The 17,712-nt window shown below is 49.7% G+C and overlaps 5 protein-coding genes across 5 annotated transcripts; 2 read left to right on the top strand and 3 right to left on the bottom strand.

The window, feature by feature from the left end:
* Nucleotides 1-409: 409 nt before the first annotated feature.
* Nucleotides 410-5,779, bottom strand: ASPZODRAFT_73782 (hypothetical protein; the record flags this gene model as incomplete). Its single annotated transcript, XM_022729915.1, has 3 exons — nucleotides 410-506; nucleotides 566-5,587; nucleotides 5,652-5,779. 3 exons carry the CDS (start codon nucleotides 5,777-5,779, stop codon nucleotides 410-412), a joined length of 5,247 nt encoding a protein of 1,748 aa, XP_022578312.1.
* A 648-nt stretch (nucleotides 5,780-6,427) lies between these two features.
* Nucleotides 6,428-11,006, top strand: ASPZODRAFT_19106 (hypothetical protein; the record flags this gene model as incomplete). Its single annotated transcript, XM_022727331.1, has 2 exons — nucleotides 6,428-6,593; nucleotides 6,670-11,006. The coding sequence occupies 2 exons, from the start codon at nucleotides 6,428-6,430 to the stop codon at nucleotides 11,004-11,006; spliced, it is 4,503 nt and encodes a 1,500-aa protein (XP_022578313.1).
* A 740-nt stretch (nucleotides 11,007-11,746) lies between these two features.
* On the bottom strand, nucleotides 11,747-12,269 carry ASPZODRAFT_19107 (hypothetical protein; the record flags this gene model as incomplete). Its single annotated transcript, XM_022727332.1, has 2 exons — nucleotides 11,747-12,043; nucleotides 12,096-12,269. The coding sequence occupies 2 exons, from the start codon at nucleotides 12,267-12,269 to the stop codon at nucleotides 11,747-11,749; spliced, it is 471 nt and encodes a 156-aa protein (XP_022578314.1).
* Nucleotides 12,270-12,511: 242 nt separating this feature from the next.
* ASPZODRAFT_122885 (hypothetical protein) lies at nucleotides 12,512-16,509 on the top strand. The gene is made up of 2 exons (XM_022721332.1): nucleotides 12,512-12,783; nucleotides 12,848-16,509. Exons 1-2 carry the CDS (start codon nucleotides 12,580-12,582, stop codon nucleotides 16,283-16,285), a joined length of 3,642 nt encoding a protein of 1,213 aa, XP_022578315.1. The 5' UTR covers nucleotides 12,512-12,579; the 3' UTR covers nucleotides 16,286-16,509.
* ASPZODRAFT_73425 (hypothetical protein) lies at nucleotides 16,483-17,169 on the bottom strand (the record flags this gene model as incomplete). The annotated part of the gene is made up of 2 exons (XM_022729887.1): nucleotides 16,483-16,659; nucleotides 16,780-17,169. 2 exons carry the CDS (start codon nucleotides 17,167-17,169, stop codon nucleotides 16,483-16,485), a joined length of 567 nt encoding a protein of 188 aa, XP_022578316.1.
* Nucleotides 17,170-17,712: the final 543 nt, after the last annotated feature.

A 17,712-nucleotide genomic window follows, 5' to 3' on the forward strand; every position in this document is an offset into this window, starting at 1 on the left:
TGAAAAGTTTGGTACACTTTTGCCACGAGAGATGGACACTCTGATAACTGATTGTACCACTATGTTATCATCATATTATTGTTCAGACTCGAGAGGAGACACCAATTTTGCGACAGATGAATGATTCAAAAACCAGGCAACTTCAGATAGTTCCTGACTATTGTAGAATTTACTCTGAAGAAAAAGATCTAACAAGGTAATTTTGACCTGCTCGGGAGAATCCACAGGATGCCGACCGTTACAGCACGGCAAGCAGTCAAGGAGCCGAGAGTAGTGGGGAATCAATTAAAGTAGTGGGGTCTTGGTATATAGAACATGAATAATAACAATCATATAACCTCGCTCGTAGCAACTATCTACCACGAAGAAGAGAGAGAGAGAGAGAGAGAGAGAGAGAGAGACAGAGAGTCTATGGCTGAGACTGAGGGGTCTGCACCGGCGGCTGAGGACTGTCGGCGGCAAGTTTCACGGCTATCTTGGGGAAGTATTGAGCGACGAAACTTTCACTGACCAGGGAGTTAGCAGGCAACATACAAGAGGCAGGATAGTTCAAAGTTTAACGTACGTGTAGTAGCTGTGGGCAGAGCTATGGTCGGCCACGAGATTGTGTGCAAGCTCGTGACAGAGAATAACCCACCAGTACACTAGAGCCTCTGCCCGGCCGGGGCTGGAGAGCTGGAGCAAGCTAGATTGGTGTAACTGCTTGAAGTAGTGGTAGTTACAGAAGATGCTACCCGCCTGGTTGAAGGCGATAGTCTTGCTTCCGGGGTCGTAAAAGAGACTGAGGCTGTCTTTGCGCAGAGCGAAGATGGTGGCGCAGTCCAGCAAGACGGAGGCGAAGACATTCATACCCGCAATGTTCTCGGAGAGGAATGCTGACCGATCGCTGATCGAGCGGGTGAGAAGCACATGAAGGCCACAAGGTAGCGTGGCCGCAAATTCAAGGTCATGACTTGGTTTCTCATCGCAGTAGGATTTGGTTTCGTTGACCTGCTTCGTCTCGGGCCGGCTGTAGACGCCAGACGACCCATGAGCTCGACAGGCCTGTACAGCGGAGAGTAGTTCCTCGTGTAGTTTGTGCGGAGGATGAACATTAGGGGTACCTTCCGGCCTGTTTTTGTTTGGGTCATCGGCAGAGTAAGGGGGCGGGGGAAGGCTGCCCTGAGGCTCTGATGGTCCCGTGGTCGAAGAGGAAAGGTCATTGAATCGCCCATTTTCCAGACCAAGGCGCTTGGTCAAGCTAGCGAAGAGACCACGCGGCCGCTGATCCTGTTGTATTGCCTCCGGCTGTGAGATTTGTTGAAGGTCGCGGGTATTGTTTCTTTGGGTTGGTGAATTAGGAAAGTCGCCTGGCATCAAATCCTGTGCCTGTGCCTGTGCTTGTGCCTGTTCCTCTTCAGCAATCTGTGCCTGTCTCTTTGCCCATTCGGCTTCCCTCTCTTGTAGGAGCTTACGCTCCTCCTCCACTTGTTTCTGGCGTCTATCTTCTGCCATCTTTGCTTCATGAGCCTTTTGCTTGAGAATACGCTCCACGTTGTAACCTCGGGCTTTGAGTTCCAAAAGATCGGTCTTTAGTAGCATTTCCAATGTAAGGGTTGAGTGAAGTTTCGGCCTGACAAGGATGAGATGGACCAATGCCTGACTGATTTCATAAAGATCATATTTTCCAGGACAGATCCAGAGTGTCCAGCCCTTCGGTTGCTGTGTTATGATGGCGCTTCGCTTTTGGTTGTGCGAGACACGACGACCCTGCAGGGACCTCGTCAAAGAAATGGAATTCACGACATGCACAGTAAGATTCTTTTCCAACCACTTGATGTCATGCCGGATCGAATCTGAAGACTGATCATGAAGAAAGAGTCTCGACCGTTCGTGGATGAGCTTCTGTAGCTTGACCGCAGGACGTTGGTCGGCAGCCACCGCTCCCCAATGGGCTCTCTCTTCAACTATAGTACTCAACGGAGACGCTCCGAGAGCGATGTAGAAGTTCTCCAATACTTCTTCTTGGGGAGCGGCGAGTACATGTTCCTTGAACAGATTGAAACTCTGAAAGTCATCCACGACGATAATTTCTTTTGCAGCAGCCAGGTTCCACTCCTTGATACTTTGGTCTTCGTCGGCATAGAGATCATCATCCGATCCATCGCCACCTTCTGCCTTTCCATTTGTTTTCTTCGTTCCTTGGCTCGTGATGTCTCTACTTGCCAATAAGAACGAAGATCTTCTCATGGAGTTGAAAAGATCCCGATCCTTTCTCAGAGTAGGAAGATGCTCGGCAAGAGTCCTCAGGAGTTTGATATACTTCTCAGAACTTTGAAATATAGATGATATCCGTGCAGGCTCTCTCACCACCATACGAGCCAACTCGGGTTTGGTTGGTTCGCGTTTAGAACCAACGGCCATGAGAAAAAGGTTTGCTTCCTGGCCAAAGTCGACAAAATCAAAAATATCTCGGTAATCTTCACCCTCTCCGAGATAACAGCTGTTCGGGGTGATCAGCCGGAACTTTTGGTCCTTTTCCGTCTCATCCCTGGACGTGATAGGCACGACCAACGCATTTCCAACGCGACTTATATCTCGTGCACTGAGTTCAGCGACTCTTCCAGCCAGGTACTTGAAAAACACCCTGGCGTCCTTTCTGGTCGTGGGGGGCTGTTGTATAAGGACATCGATGCACTCCCCAAGTGCAGGGTGTGGTCTAACGCCGAACTTGAGTGCATGTGGATGGAGGTCCTTTCGTAGGATTTTAAAGCCAAACAACGCAGCTCCCTCATCAGTAAAGCACTTGCTGGGGGCGCTAGGAACCTTTGAGCCTTCAACAGATAGAAAAGGGACATTGACCCCGCCACAGTTGAATGTAGCATATCCATTTGTATGATACTCAGTAATGAAGTAGGATATTGCTCTTCCGTAAAGAGCGTGGTTTGCTTCTTTCAATGATTGTGCCATGAGGTCGATCAACTCCGGTGCTGTCGGGAAACATCTGAGGCCCAACATTGTGAGAAACCTCCCTTCACCACTGCTAGGTCTGTAGTTTGCTGGCCATTCGATAATAGGGAAGTTAAGATTCCTGAGAGATTCGTTCGGCTCAAACAGCTCAGAGATCTTGTACCGTTTCCTGTGGTTATCAGTCGAGTCCCCTTGGACTTCAGCCATGCAAATACTCGTATTTTTAAGCCGCTCAATATCCTTCTGCGGAATATCTTCCCGCACTGAAGTAAGATATTTGACTAGGTCGACATGGCTCCACCTCTTCTGATTGTCGACAGCCGTATTAGCAGATTCAGAGGGGTCGAGAAGACGCTCAAAAATGACGCCAAGCTCAACGGTCTTGCGTACTCCGAGCGCCGCCAGAAACTTCTCTTTAACGTTGTTCAGGCCGTATACAATAGGAAGATCATCGAACAACCGGACAGAGGTGAAATAAGTCTCAGCAGGCCGCTTCATACCAAATCTCGTCGGAATGACTGTCTGCGCTTGTAGTAGGCTGGCAACTGTTTGCTTGGCTGATGGACTCAAGGGTTCCCATTGCTTGGAAAGGACAGGTAGGACTTGCGCAGCGAACGCTGACGTGCAAGTCATATCTTGTTCCACCGTGAGAATGCTCCTATTTCCGGCGTTCCCAACCAGCCATTTCAACCAAGGCACTATATCCAGTTCTTTCCATCCCATGGCCTCGAAATATTGTTTGCTCAGACTTTTTGTGAACTTAAAAGGCATCACCCAAGGTGGTAACGGTAGCTCAGCGGGGATACGCTGAGGATTTAGGAAGCACCTTATATCTGCCAACACGAGCAATGGCGTCGCATTGCCCTTGCTGTCTTCATCGTTCACAACAGCAACACTAAGTAGAGCTTGAATTGACGAGGATTCCAGTTGCCCTGAGACAGCTCTCCGACCAAGCCAGGAGAGAAATTCAAGGACTTGGTCGGAGCGCAGCGTACACGTTTCTAGCTCCTTTTTGATGTCTGACACAGTGATGTCGGTCACAAGGCCAAAGTCTGTCAGCTTTTTGACGAACTCCTTCGCACCCAAGACGAATTCATCAGGCAAAACAGGGATAGAGTCCATGAAGCTGAGCTCTTTGGGTGCAATGCGAGTCTGATGACTTTGTATCACACCACAAGAAGAAAGAATTTCAATCGAGGCGTTCTTGTTACACGTCCAGAAGGCATCTTCGATCGTTTGCCCCAAAAGCGACGAAGGGGTCGACTCTCGGAAAACAAACTGGTTGGCACTGTGGATGGCTTCAGGAATGACGGGCACAATGTCTTCCCTTCGAATTTTTGATCTATTCGTGAGTTCTCTCTTTGATAAGATATTAAGTTTAATCGACGCCATTTCTGCGGACCAAGCGATCCGACAAATGATGCCTGCTGCTCTCAGCATCTCGAGGTTCCATCGACTAATATACCGAGTGTTCAAATCAATACTTTCTCTCTCGACAGTGGGGATCACCGAGGGAGCAGATATGTGCGCATTGAGGCCGGTCGTTTGGTGCGTCGGAAAACCGATAAACACTCGTCCAGTTTTTGAGGGCAAAATTGACGCCAGAATCTCTGATTGCGACAGAGACGCTCCGACCGCGATAGTTGCGTCATATGATGGTGTCAGAATGGCTATCTTAGTCTTCTTGGGCGGGGGTTTGCGAGTCGCTCGTTCGAGCTCATCACTCAAAGCTTGGCTGACAGACGCTTGGATGGATGCGGTGTTGATGTGGAGGAAGACAGAAGCATTCAGTATCTTTGTCAGCTCTTCGTTCTCATTTGACCTTTCGATTCTTTCGGGTTTGGTCTGTTTTTCTGCGCCATTCTGGCCAGTGAGCCTTGAGAAGAACGAGCGCAGAGAACCTGTCGTATCCCGAAGGCCATCAAGGGGGGACAAAGTTGCCTGAGGCTTCCACTCGACAATCCGCATCCAGGACGCATCAACCTGGGCTACTTCCCGTGTCACACTGGAAATCTTCATGAGGCCCTGAGCAGTCTTTGTTTCAATATCTTTTGGGATCGTCACGTTGACACTTGGTGCGACTTTCTTTGTCAGGCGCAACAGATTCCAGTCATCTAGCCACAACTCGATCCTCTCAAGGCCAACAAACGTCAAACTGCTTGATAGGAACTGGCACAGCTGCATCAGCGAAGGTATGGGCGAGGAATCATTGCGGTAATCAAGCACAAATGTCGTTTCAGGATTCTTTGATCCCTCATCTAGCTGCAGTCGTCGAGTGAAAAGAGCGTTCCCTTTCCAGTAGAAGGCCATGGCCTCGTCTCCGGAAGAGACAAAAGGTTCCTCGCAGTCATCAAAAACACTGTAAAACCCGACTCCGAAGGCCCCGATCTTTGTCTCGTCCGGGTTCCCATCCGCGATCCGCTTCAACCTAGACCAATCCTTCTCACTAAAAGGAAGCCCATTGTTCGATATGAGAAGGCGTTTCAAAGTGTGGTTAGATAGTACATGCTTGATAAGTGTCGTCTGGTCGGCAGAGGCTGGTAAAGGTACAGTTGTCGACGGTAGCGTCTCGAACTTGATCGTCACTCTGGTGGCGCTGGCATCCGCTGCATTTTGGATCATCTCTCGTAGAACTGTCCTGAGGGTTATTTAGCATCCGTATCAAGCGTTGTCTTTATCGTTGACATTATACTCCAGCCTACCATTTTCCTGAATAACGCGCGAGGACTTTGGAAATCAGCCCGCGAGTGTCCACTGTTACCGCCTCCTCATCGTTGCCTGAGCCCATCGTACGGGCCTTCAAGGCGTTGAAATCTATCTTCTGCGACATCTCCAACGAGCTATGAAGCACGAAAACAATGTGTCAAAATCCTATAATAATCACATAGCCCAAGCACTAGCAGGTAGTCGGCTGGCTACTCAGCGCGTCGTACTCGAAAGTAGTGAATGAACGGGAGACACCAAGCAATCAGAGGCTGTGAAACAGAAATGTGATACAGCGATAGACCGAAAGAGATGCTAGGATATCTAACAAATAAAAAAAAAAAAAAAAAGGCGAAAGAACCCCCCCGGACAACGAAAGAGAACAGTCAGATGGCGAGCCCTGGTGCTGCCTTCCTGCCTCAAGCTGTTGGAGACGAGCGGAGTTTATCGATAACCAGCCCAGGTACGCAATGCCTTTCTTTGGCTTATCAACCGCCAACTGGCCAGTCTCTCTACGGCAGCCCACAGTGACCCTTAGCGCAGCTCCACACCGCGGCTTGTGTTATTGTCGCTGGTGGGTATATATGGCTGGTGCTCCTGCCACGAGACCAGCGGCTGTGTTCGATAGATTCGCCTTCTTTCATTCTGTCTTCTCTGGTCCTACTGCTTTATTTGCCGCCGATGGTTTTGAAACCCGTGCGGGCTGCTTAACAAACGTTGTCGAGTTACGGTGTATCGCGGACTGGCTCCGCTGGGCAGCTCCCCCGATGAGAGGATGGGTGTCGACCCTCTTTCCCCGATTGCGCCTGCGCGGCTGAAGGCTCTTCTTTTGCCTGTGGGCAAAATCAAACGGTCGAGGTTCCTCGGTTTTGCCGCGAGGCTTCAAGCGGATAATGTCGTTCGTCTCGGGGACATCAGTCCTGATGGGCGACCGAATCGAAGTATGCGCGCTGGTCCCCCCCCTTTTTTCCTCTTTGATTTCTGGACAGATAACTGACGGATCAAACTTCTGTGTAGATATGTTTTCACCGTTGGCGTTTCCTACGGGCATGATATTCTACGATCTGACCTTTTCTGTCCCGCCCATTTCGCATCTGGACCTATTTCCATTCGAGATCTTCCGAGAGCCGCTAGTGATAATCGCAATAGCTGATGGGACCGAATTGTCGAAAGGCTCCGGGGAACAAGCGTCTTTGGCGGGGGTGAATTTGACGAACAAGGATCTCCCATCGCCCGAGGGACTCGACCAGCTTCTCGCGGAGTTGAGTCTAGCGAGGGAAAGAAACCCAAGGGCATTGGTTCACCAGCTTGTAGTGTTTGACTACGAGGGGGTAGACAAGATCCAGAATGGTCCAGGCGACGTCTTGTGGGTACCACGGCCACAGGCTTCAAAGGCTACTACAATGAAGACGGTCTTATGCGACATCACTTCTCTTTTGTTGTGTGAGCTGGATGAATTTGCAAAAGTGGTCCAGACCATCCCGTTGATTGAATCACCAAAGGCCTCATCCTGGGGACCGCGCCGTGGTCCGGAGCTGCGCCCCCGACCAGTGGACAAGCTGTTACACCGGATGACAATGCCTACACATCTCCCATCTGACCCAAATGCTCTACCAGGGCTACAGGGCAGATCCAGCCAAAGCTCGCCGGCTCCGAGTGATCATGAAACACCTACCACGTTTGACGAGATCACCCGTTCTATACAGTTGACCCATCGTGCAAGTGCAGTGGGCAAGCCCAATTCTCTGCCTTCGTCAAAAGAACATAGCCGTGATCGATCATCTGTGAGCGGCCTGACTGCCAGTGATCGCACCAAGAATAGAATCAAGGGCCGTTCGGGCGTCGTCCTTGGGACCTTGTATCTTCAAGCCGGTATCTGGCCTGATGCGTTGAAAGAACTAATTGAAGCCGCGGCAATGGCCCGCGCAAGTAGCGATTATGTCTGGCATGCCAAAGCACTGGAGTCTATCTTGTTATGCCTCTTGATGTTTGCCTGGGCGGGAATGGACTTCCAAATCCCTCAAATATGCTACCCAGTCGCAGAGAAATCCTCGAAATCCTTCATAGGAAGCAGCTCGGACTCAATCTCTGGACATTCTACCCCGGGAAACCGCATTGTTTCACTTCAAAATTTGGCCAATTTGCTTCCTGATCTCTCAAACACCATCCTGAATCTATATAACCGAGCAGCCAACATCACGGAAGAGCCATTGCCCCAATTGATATTCTCAGAAACTGTCATCCGTTTGACCAGACTGCTGGTATCTGTACGCACTCGCGATGGGACCCTGGATGATAACGCATTGAAACACATAGTTATGGGCGAGCCTTTGGTGCCTCTTCATCTGCCGGAACGGCCAAGAGGGATAGTACTCCTCCGAAAGTCCGAACTCACGGCCTTCCTATTCCGTGCGCTCCCGCTGTCCCCAGGCTCTGACCTTCCTGCCACAGACGCCGTGCCCATAATGGTTGGCGTAGTTTCTGTTCTGAATTACCTTGACCTTGCGAGGAAAAAAGCCTTTATACTCAGAGAATTTCTCTCTATCTTGGTCCCCAACCTTGTTCAAGCTCGGAAAATCGGTGCGGCAGAAATTGGTATTCACCCAGCTGCTGGGCTATCATCTCTCAGCAACGCCGCTTTTGACATTAATGCACTTGAAATTGGTACAGGAAACGTGGAAGAGAGCCTTCGCGCTCTTCTAGCTAATATTGGAGGAATATTTGGTGTTCAACCTTCGAGCTTTACAGAATGGGAAAAGTCCCGGCAATCATTCTCAGCAGAAGACAGATCGACCAAGTATCCTGAGTATGACTCTATCGCTGCAATTGTGGATCGTTCATTCCGACATGCTGCTCTTGACAGGTACGGCGACATGAATTTGAAGATTGATGTTCTCAAAGCTTGCATAAACTGTTGCGAAGCCCTTCCAGATTTCCATGGCGTCCTTCAATTCACCGTCGAGCTGCTTCAGACCATTAGAGGAGACCTCATGCTATCTCAAGCATACAAAGTCCATCCGTGTTTACCACCAGATGAACAGATCCGTCTCTTGAATAATATCAAGCGAACGGTGGATGCCGGACGGAAGCTTGGAGCTTCAAGTCTAGAAGCCGAATACTGGGATGACTTTTTAGTCCGTGATATCCAACTTCTGCCACTTTCAGACCTCAAAAGACCCGTTCGCCGCTCAAAGACAGATTTAGATGCTGTAACAGCTCGGCCTGAGAAAAGCAAAGATCCCTTCTTATATAACCCATTTTCGAAACCGAGTAGTAAAGCTGCTGAATTGCTCATGGTGGCAGGCGAAACTGCATCCTTCAGGGTTACGCTGCAGAATCCTTATGAGTTCGAAGTCGAGATCGAAAGCCTTCGTTTCCACACAGAAGGCGTGTCATTTGATGGGCTTGCAGAGAACATCGTCTTGCCACCACTTGCCCTTCAAGATGTTGTTGTTTCGGCGGTCGCCCATGGCCCAGGTACAGTGAACATTTTGGGCTGCATTGTCAAAGTCCGACATTGTCGAGAACGCAGGTTTCCTATCTTCGCAACATTCTGGAGACCAGACCATGAGAACAAAGTCAAGCGTATTGGTCTCGCAGCCAAGGTGCCATCATCCGAGCGTCCTCTTTCTTGGAGCTCAACCACCTCAAAAGATGGTAAAGTCATCTCAAAGAAGGGACCCATTACCACAACCTGTGAGGTGAAGGTCATCAATAAACAGCCTCTTTTGGTCATTGAGTCGATGTCTTTGTCCCAATCTGCGATGATGGTTCTCGAGGGCGAAACAAAAACATTCAATATCACATTACACAACACTTCGGCATGCACACTTGATTTCATACTTTTCACCTTCCAAGACTCGACAACCAGACAATTACAGTCCGCTCTCAGAAATAAGGACTTATTACCAGTGGAAGTGTATGAATTGGAACTCAAGTTATGCGCAGGGTCAGCTCTTCGCTGGCGTCCTCAACAGCACGAAAATGGAAAAGCCTCCATCGCCCCTGATCAGACTGCTATATTCGAAATTGATGTGCTTGGCAAGCCTGGTCTACAGGATGCAATTATTCAAATTGACTACTCGAGCGTTGACCCAGCACATGACGGATTGCCTGAAGTGTTCTATACAAGACAACTATTTGTTCCTCTCACTATTACTGTGAATGCCAGCGTCGAGGTCGCTCGATGTGATATCTTTCCTTTTAGTGGTGACTTTGCCTGGTGGAACAAATTTCGAATTGGTGGCACTGATACTACTTTCTCCGAGCCGTCAAAATCGCTTTCTCCCCACTTGCAATCGGAGGATGATGAATTCTCATCAGTTCTCTCCCGTTTGGGACGGGGTTCGTATGGCCCTGACCACTGTGTCATTCTTCTAGAGCTTCGAAATGCCTGGCCGAATACTGTTTCAGTGAAGTTGCATGTTACCGAACAGGCAGAACAGGAATACATTCCTGTCCCGCTAGAAGACAAAGAGGGACAATATCATGTGGGTCGGGATCTTCAACCCGGCCAGGTCTCGCGATTTGTGCTTGTACTTCCTCGAATCTACCTCCAAAATCCTCATGCGCCAATCCCGCTTCTGAACACCGGTTTCAGGAGACAGTTCGTTGTGAGCGCCAACAAGCAAACCTTCGAGTCTGAAGCGGCATCAAGGGAAGCATTCTGGTATCGAGAAGAACTCTTGAAAAGACTCTTTGGCACCTGGACTGAAGACTATACCGGACGAAGTGGAACTATTGACCTGAGGAATCTTCGTCTGAATGCTCGAATGGTGGATGCGATTAGGCTGGAAGATATCGATGTCACATTCAATATTGACTCGTCTTCTGACACTCCCGACGACTCCCATCCGGATCGAGATACCGACACTGTCGTACAGTTCGGACGTTCCAAATTCCGTGTCAAGACCGACCAAATGTTAAATGTGACGGTTACTGTTCACAACCGCTCTTCTGCGCCCATCCACCCACTTGTCAGACTTCAGCCCAGTCTGGCCAACCAACCGAATAACATCGCCCTCGATCTATCCAGACGCCTTGCTTGGACAGGCATGTTACAGCAGGTGCTTCCTATCTTGCAGGGCGGCCAAAGTGCGAAGGCTACCATTGGTGTGACAGTCCTCTGTCGAGGAGAGTACGAGCTTGGAGCAAGTGTCGAAGAAGTCCGTCTGTTAAAGTCGCCTCTCTCCACAGCCGACGGCCAAGATGCAAATACCAACGAGGCTACCAGAGGACAAGCCTCGATCCAGCACTATGACGGTGGTATCAAGGACACTTTCGGCACAGATGTGGTCAAGAAACGGCGTATCTGGCACATGAAAGATAAATGTGTCTTGAATGCTCACGACTGAGTCGTCTGTTTATCAGCCTGTCTATTTCTTGACCAATGACTTATATACAATCCTAGAAAAATGTTCAGTGAACCCTTATTGTACAGTGATAAAATTATGTTTACATGAGCATTTGATGATGCGCTGCACAGCAGAGAAATGGATATAATGATCAATAGCCTAATGGCTCATGAGTTGATGTGTTAATTATAATAGAAACCTGATGTAGCTTTATATATTTTTGGCCTTCGGGCTATATTTTCCCTTGAATTCTTCCCCCTGGCAGGTAAAATACATTCTGGATCAGATTGATCCCAGGTACTCTATTTCATTGAGCCAAAATTATCCCATCAGAGTGGCTTTGGGAGCTGCTTGGATGCCCTTCTATGCCCGTAAATCTAGCTCTCTATGCATGCCGAGAGATTTTGACAGGTCAACAACTTGACCCAATTAGCTCACTTGATATTAGACCGCGTCAAGACGTGCTCGATGAGTTGGTTCATGCCTGTACCCCGACGATAAATTTTAAGCTTTCGAATAGCTGAAAAGTAGTATGACTACTTGCACGGCGGGCCTGAAGCTATACGGACCATTCCAGTCACTAGATTGATGTCGTAGCTGCTCAAGAGGGCCCCTTCTATAGAATGAACCCTAACTTCAAGTTTCCCGATACTCAACTCAACGGGAATAACTAGGTTGTCCGTATAGTGGATGGCAGCTATGTTTGGTACGTAGCCATCCATCGTGTATAGACCGATCGATCAGATACACTGAAGAACAAGATCAATGATGGCGAAAAACACATCGCGGTCGGTATCCGCTGAGTCGAGGCCCAACCCGACAACAAGCAGTCTCCTCTCGTTGGGCGTCTTCGTGGCGATTGCACTGGCGATCTGTCGGGCATAGAGCTGGCCAAGCGTGTCATGTCCAGGAGCATGGCCGCCCAACAACGACGTTGCAGTCAGATTACTCATTGGGAGAAGAGAGTCATCAGTGGCCTCCGATATAGTATGGAAACCATCTGTTCCTGGGTTCTTGTTCTCGAGAGGCACGTGTAACTGTGAAATTCCTTAGTCGACAGGGGGTCAATAAAGTATCTGGAAAACCTACCCATTGCGCAAGGCGTCCTTTTTGTGATATCGTGACAAGAATCCGGTCGCTAAAGCCCATTGACATCACATCTGTCTGGACGCCATTTACAGTGCCCGTAGTTTGCTTAGTGGTTGCAGGGAAGGGAAGATTCAAGGTCTCTTGGAGCCCATCAAGGTTCGGCGGTGCAGCCATAGTTCAGGAGAGGCAAGAGATAGTAAGTCTAATATATCTAACAAGCTGTAGGATGATTGGATACAATTCAAGTAAAAAATCAAGTGTTTTGTTCCTCCACAGTCTGCTATAACTATCGACGCGGCGGAGATTATACTTCTGACGCCCCCTCCAAAGGCGGTGAGTACCAGACATACCGCCTTTCGGCAGAATTACAGGCCTGGCCGATTTTTTCTTACTTTGGATTCGCTCATTGATTCATTGATTGCTCGTTATATACTCAATTTGGGGCGAGATACTCGGCTAGGAGCATATCTGTAGCTCTTACACTATGCCGACCTTTACTCCGCGCCAGCGGAAGCAGAAACACAGGCAGAGGGAGAACACGAATGCATCAGTAGACACGAACGTCACCGAGCTGCTCCCCGTCTCCAAGACTGAAAAGGAAGAGAAGCGGCGAAAGCTGAAAGAAAAGATCAAATCTCAACACAGCAAGATCTCCGCCAAGAAGCAGAAGCGTTTAGATAAATATATTGTATGCTGAACTCCATGGATACCGGTGATTACTATATTAGAAGACATGCTAACTCAGTGTGTAGGAAAACAAACTGAAGAAAGATGAAAACCTCGAACTGCTGAAGAAGCTTGCGGCTGCAAGGGTCGATACATCCGGTCTTCGCAGCGCTAGGGAATTGGGTCAGGGAACCAAAGCCGATTTGCGATCGAGTACTCGCGACTCCATTCAGACCGAAGCGACCGCGAATGCAGCCAGTCTAGACAACCAGTTATCCGGAGACGAGACCGATGAGGATGACCTTAAACTGAAGAGTGCTCCAGATGGATCTTTGCCTGATCCGGTGGTCAAACAATCCAACGCTATCGCCGCAACTCCGGGAGTTGGAAGTGGTCTGAAACGGCCGCTTGAGCTTGGTGCAGATGGGCGTCCTATCATCAAGAAGCGAAAACGCGCTCCGAAAACCAAACCAGTCAAACCAGTCGAGGAACTACCATGGGATGGCTTCGATTCGGAGGATGATGCAGATGAAGAACCCCCGGCCAAGAAACTCTCGAATAAACGCGAAGTCGAGGCCGAGGATGAAAGTGCTAAAGATGGAGAAAGCAATTCCTCATCAGACGAGATGTCTGAAGATGGATCTGGATCATCTGAAGAAAGCGAAAACGACGATGATGAATCCGGGTCGGAGTCTGAGTCCGAATCTGCCTCAGACACTGCTCAGGATCAACCTCGAAAATCTGCCTTCAAGGCGTGGGCCGTGCAGCAAATCAACGAAGCAGTTGGATTCAAGCCCACAACCGGACCGATTGTGACTGATTTCCCAACCATTGCACCTGAGAGATCTGCGAGAACTACTGTTGAAGAAGATGAACCTCTACCTCTGGAGCTACAGGTCACTAAAGGAGATCCTGAACGGAAAGCTTTCAGCATCCAAGTTAACCGTTCAGACGAAATACAGGCTGCACGTATAGGGCTGCCAGTCGTTGGTGAAGAGCAGAAAATCATGGAGGCTATTCATAACAACTCTACAGTTGTCATCTGGGGTGCAACTGGTAGCGGTAAAACCACCCAGCTTCCACAATTCCTCTTCGAAGCGGGTTATGGAAACCCTGAAAGTTCAAATCCAGGAATGATCGGTGTCACTCAACCTCGCAGGGTTGCAGCAGTCAGTATGGCCAAGCGTGTCGGCGACGAATTGGGTCAGTTCTCCGACCAGGTGTCTTATCAAATTCGATTTGAAAGCACGGCAACCAAGAAGACCGCCATAAAGTTCATGACCGACGGTATCCTTCTGCGAGAAATTGCGGAAGACTTCTCTCTGAAGAAATATTCGATCATCGTCATTGATGAAGCTCACGAACGAAGTGTGAACACGGATATTCTCATTGGCATGGTCAGCCGTATTGTAGACCTTCGCAAATCCATGGCCGAAGAAGACCCTGCCGTCAAACCCCTGAAACTGGTCATCATGTCTGCTACATTGCGAATCTCGGACTTTACTCAAAATGTCAGTTTGTTTCGGCAAGGCTCACCACCTCTTGTTCAAGCTGAGGGCCGCCAATACCCTGTTACCATTCATTTCTCCAGGCGCACACACCGTGATTATCTTGAAGAAGCTTTTCGAAAGGTATCCAGAGGCCACCGTAAGCTGCCTCCGGGAGGCATGCTTGTCTTCCTTACCGGGCAAAATGAGATCAGACTTCTGGCCAAACGTTTGAAGCAGGCTTTTCGACCTACACAACGGGGGGATGTGGCCCAGGTTAAAGTTCAAATATCAGCTAACGATGCTCCACTTGAGACAGAAGATCTTGAATTAGGGGGTACAGAGATGACCGATGTAGGAAATCATGATGATGATGGTGATGAAAGTGACCTCGAAATCACCGGTCTCGATGACCCGGAAGATGACGACGGCTTTGACCTGGGCGAGGAAGCAATGGATTCCTCTACACGAGTTCATGTGTTGCCTCTGTACTCTCAGCTTCCGACAAAGGAACAACTCAAGGTTTTTGAGCCTCCGCCGGATGGTTCTCGGCTCATCGTTCTGGCCACCAACGTTGCTGAAACCAGTTTAACAATTCCTGGGATCAGATACGTCTTTGACTGTGGGCGAGCCAAGGAGAAGCAGTATGATCTCTTCACTGGAGTCCAGAGCTTCCAAATCGGCTGGATCAGTAAAGCCAGTGCGAATCAAAGAGCTGGTCGAGCCGGTCGTACTGGGCCAGGCCACTGCTATCGGCTCTATTCCTCCGCGCTCTACGAAGGCGAGTTTGCCGAGTACACTGACCCGGAAATTCTACGAACGCCCATCGAAGGTGTTGTCCTTCAAATGAAGAGCATGGGCCTTCACAACGTTATCAACTTCCCTTTCCCAACACCCCCCAGCCGCACTGGGCTTACGAAGGCAGAGAAACTTCTCAAGAACTTGGGCGCGCTGTCTCCCGAGGGGAAAGTTACGCAAGTTGGCCACCGTTTGTCGACGTATCCCTTGTCTCCTCGATTTGGCAAAATGTTACACATTGGTCATCAACATGGCTGCCTGCCCTATGTGATTGCACTAGTTGCAGTATTGGCGGTTGGAGACTTGTTCGTTCCCGAGTCCCAGATTGACATGAGGCCTTCGAAACCCGGTGATGGAGAAGAGGACCGGCAGATCTACACAAACTCGAACCGGCTAGAGGATACATATCGCGAAAACCTCTTGAAGGACTACGCACGAGCCCATCGACTTTTCAGCAAGAACGATGACACCTCCGATGCTTTGAAATTCCTCTCATCAATCTGTGCCTATGCATATGCCGATGATGGCGACGCCTTCTGCGAGAAGATGTTCTTGCGAGCCAAAGCGTTTAAAGAAGCCAGCCAGCTGCGTCGCCAGTTAACGGACATCGTCCGGACCAACAACCCTGGTCTCGTTGACGAGTACAAGGCGCGGCTCCCGCAACCAACCGAAAAGCAGTTCAAGGCCCTCAAACAGATTGTCACTGCAGGGTTCATTGACAACGTTGCCATTCGTGCGGATCTAGCCCCCGTTCCCCCCGAGCAATCGCGCAGCCCGAAGAGGGCAATCGACGTGCCCTACCTGACCTTGTTCAAATCGCGGGAGGGACTTACCCAGGAGCTCAATGAGATGGCCGTCTACGTCCATCCTTCCTCTGTGATTGCGCGACTGTCTCCCAAAGAAATGCCTCAGTACATCATATACTCGCATTTGCAGCAGGCGGCTCCTTCAGCCATCTCGACAGAACAAGGCACCACCACCAAGATTCGCATGTTTCCGCTAGTTGCTCCCAGTGGGCTCCAACTAGCAGCGATTGCGAACAACACTCCCTTGCTTGAATATGGAAAGCCAATCGGCAAGGTCGAAACGATGGAAGGTATCCCGCAGCGCCGACAGTGCTGGGTGGTGCCGTCACTCGTGGGCGAGACCGGCAGTACAGGTTGGCCCTTGCCAGCTAAAAAGGTGATTCAAAGAAAGGATCCAAAAGAAGGCTGGGTTGTGGAAAAAGTGGTTTCTTGAAAATTAGGCATGATGAGCATGATATAGACCATAGAACACTTTAAAGTCAAGGGGGAGAAAAAATATTTGGATATCCGTAAAGCCGTACGTACAGTTTCAATGCAAATGCAACCGTCAACTCCTGAAACCAACCAGAAATCCGGGCCCTAAAACGACAACGATATAAAAACAAAGGAGAGAACAAAGAAAAGAAAGAACTAATCTCTCCTTCTCTCGTATGGAGCGGCTTCTCTGTCCCCCCTTCCCCCCGAAGATCTCCCTGGAGCTCCGCTCTCCCAGTCGTCTCTAATCCCCAGGGCTCTGCGCAGCCGCTCGCTCTCCTCGATCTTCGCCTCCGCAAGCTCATGCACCTGGTACGCCTTGAACTGTTTTCTCTCGCGTTGGGGTCCACGCAGATCACGGTCACGCATTGCGCGTCCACGGCGGGAATCACGCATCTCGCCTGCGCCCCCGGGTCCGTCCTGCTTCTTCTTCTCGTCTTCCATCTCCTTGACCAGTCTTGCGCGTAGAGCTTCGCATCGTTCCTCGATCTCCTCCTCTGAAAGGATCTTCGAATCGCTTTCTTCGCCCTCCTCGTTCTCTCCCTTGGTTTTCTTTTTCGCAAGCTCCTCTGCTTCTAGCTCCTCGTTTCGCTCTTCAAGCCTCTCCCGCTCCTCTAGCACTTTCACCTCGATCGCTCGCCGCCGATCATGCTCCAGGATCTGCTTATCAGGCTGGCGCTGCTTGAAGGGACGCTCGATCTCGCTGCCGTTTGCTCCCGTCCCGGTCGGTGGATACGGGGCACCGTAGCCCGCTGCGCGTGGTTTCATGAAGGCATAGTTCCGCTGGACGTAGCCTGATGTGCCGCTTCCGCGGGGGGTGGAGAGGCCAACGTTGGAGGACATGCCTGTTTTGCTTGTGTTTTGTATTCAAAAAAAAATCTTGGCAGTATTCGTGTTAGTGTAGGTCGAGTGCAACTTGGTAAGATGTGGAAAGTCTGGCTTGTAAGTTGAAGGTTGGTGTGGTACTCCAGTCATGGCAGAGATGGAGGCAAATATCACGTGACTACTGAGACTACATTAGTACATTAAACAGCCAGCCTAGCCTACTCTACAGATACATATGAACCGGTCACTTAGCAATATCTATTACAGCAATTCATTTAGACTGTATACCGAGAAGAGCACATCTGAAACACGCTCCAGGGCGAGCCCCGTGTATTAACCATATTGTCGTGGCTCCCATGCCGAAGGTCCCATTTGTACCGCAGTGGTCAAGCAAGTCAGATGAAAATAAGAACAAACCCCATGAGCCTTGACTCTCCAGTTAAGACGCCATTCCCGCACAGATGAAAACACAGCAAAATAGACAACCTATCAGCGACGATAAAGGCGTGCCTTTTCACGCCCATCGTGGCCGGCAGGGACAGAGAGATAAAGAATAAACAC

The sequence above is a fragment of the Penicilliopsis zonata genome, assembly GCF_001890105.1.
Source record: "Penicilliopsis zonata CBS 506.65 unplaced genomic scaffold ASPZOscaffold_17, whole genome shotgun sequence".
Taxonomy (NCBI): domain Eukaryota; kingdom Fungi; phylum Ascomycota; class Eurotiomycetes; order Eurotiales; family Aspergillaceae; genus Penicilliopsis; species Penicilliopsis zonata.

Bases quoted from the DNA above. Each gene is read 5' to 3' on its own strand.
- ASPZODRAFT_122885 (XM_022721332.1), top strand. From the start codon at position 12,580: ATGCCGACCTTTACTCCGCGCCAGCGGAAGCAGAAACACAGGCAGAGG. The intron at 12,784-12,847 runs GTATGCTGAACT...CTCAGTGTGTAG, and splicing joins AGCGTTTAGATAAATATATT to GAAAACAAACTGAAGAAAGA.